The 1709-nt window shown below is 49.1% G+C and overlaps 1 protein-coding gene across 1 annotated transcript; it reads left to right on the top strand.

Annotated features, from left to right (window-relative positions):
- Positions 1-811: 811 nt before the first annotated feature.
- On the top strand, positions 812-1688 carry hs6st1a (heparan sulfate 6-O-sulfotransferase 1a; the record flags this gene model as incomplete). The annotated part of the gene is given in 1 exon segment (XM_014009774.1): positions 812-1688. A coding segment is annotated over 1 exon segment (500 nt), but the record flags the coding sequence as incomplete, so codon positions are not given.
- Positions 1689-1709: the final 21 nt, after the last annotated feature.

Below are 1709 nucleotides of genomic sequence, written 5' to 3'. Positions count from 1 at the left end.
GTTGTAATGTGACAAAATATGGAAAAGTTCAAGGGGTATGAATACTTTTGCAAACCACTGTATAAGTCTGATTTTACCTCATAAGGTCTTCGGCTGACAAACTCAGTCCTCACTGTGTCAGAATGGATGTCAGCAGTATTAGTAGTAGGAGTGGTTTATTTTTCCTAAAATACTTCATTATTGTTTTTTTACGACAAATTTAATAGAAAGGGGCGCTGAGCAGAGTTACAACCAGGGATTACAGTTTTTTTCTTCTGCAGTTCGGCGCCCCCTCCAGCAGATGGCGCTCTAAGTGGCCGCCTAGTTCGCCTATGCCAAGAGCCGGCTCTGGTTGCAGGATCATCTCTTGGTTGTTCTTTTGAGACAGAGTTTTCTCCAGGTACTTGTTTTAACACAGACCAAAAACATAACTGGTTACTCAGTCTCTAGGTGGTATTCGCGTCGTCTCTATAGAGAAGCATTAGATATGGGGGAGGAAAAAACGTGCAAAAATAAATGCAGACATTTGTAAAATAATAACTTAGTCATCAGAACAGACAAAAAATGGTACAGCACAATCCCCTGGGTGTATCGCAGTGATTGATATATTAATATATAACTTTTTGTTTTATTTTTTGGGAAACAAAAACACAATTCCCACGTGTAATATTTTATTAAACCAACTAACAGAGTCTACATTTCAGCGGCTGCAAGTTTATCGACCTGGTTCGCTTTTCCATTGGCTACAAACGACTGACGCAGGCGTGTGTGCCAACCAATCAATTAACGCGACTCTCCCTTTCGGGGTGTTTTCAGAGCGAGCGAGCTAGCGAGGTTGAAAAGGTGGGTTTCGCGCTGCATCCTGGGTACATAGCTCCACTGTGTGATGGTAGTGAGCCTGTTGTGTTGACTGGAAACCAGCGGAAAGTAAAACAGGGGGAGGGTCTGTCGCTCTCGCGGCGAGTTACAATGCGTCTTTCACCGTGTTGAGCCGCCTCGCACAACCATGAGCCAACTTCACCGGCCGCCTCGACACGGAACGAGCCGCTCTTGAGCTCCGAAAACGAGTTTTATTGTTGTGGGTTTTTATTTTTTTGGCGGCGGGGGGGAGCGGGAGGAAAGAAAATGAAGCAGCCGAGCGCCCTGCTCTGTGTCGTGGGCTTGACTGGGAAATGGTAGCGCGCTGTGGGAACCGCACTGGGCAGGATCATGGTCGAGAGGAGCAGCAAATTCTTGTTGATCGTCGTCGGATCCGTCTGCTTTATGCTGATTCTCTATCAGTACGTGGCCCCGGGGGTGATCAGCTTCGGCTCMCCGCACGGTTATTTCGCGGAAGAGGACGAAGGGGACATCTTCCCCACTCCGGACCCCCACTACGTTAAGAAATACTACTTCCCCGTCAGGGACCTGGAGAGGACGATCGATTTCCAGATCAAGGGGGAGGACGTGATCGTGTTTTTGCACATCCAGAAGACCGGGGGGACTACCTTCGGTCGGCACCTGGTCCAGAATGTCCGTCTGGAGGTTCCGTGCGACTGCAGACCGGGCCAGAAGAAGTGTACCTGCTACCGGCCGAACCGCAAGGAGACCTGGCTCTTCTCCCGGTTCTCCACCGGCTGGAGCTGCGGCTTGCACGCCGACTGGACCGAGCTGACCAACTGTGTGCCGGGGGTCCTCAACAAGAAGGAGAACAAGCAGAAAACTCTGAGGTAAGAAAATAATAATAATAA

This window comes from Austrofundulus limnaeus, unplaced genomic scaffold (genome assembly GCF_001266775.1).
Source record: "Austrofundulus limnaeus strain Quisiro unplaced genomic scaffold, Austrofundulus_limnaeus-1.0 Scaffold61, whole genome shotgun sequence".
Lineage (NCBI taxonomy): Eukaryota > Metazoa > Chordata > Actinopteri > Cyprinodontiformes > Rivulidae > Austrofundulus > Austrofundulus limnaeus.
Note: the sequence above shows the minus strand (reverse complement) of the source record. Positions and strands in the feature narration are given on the sequence as shown.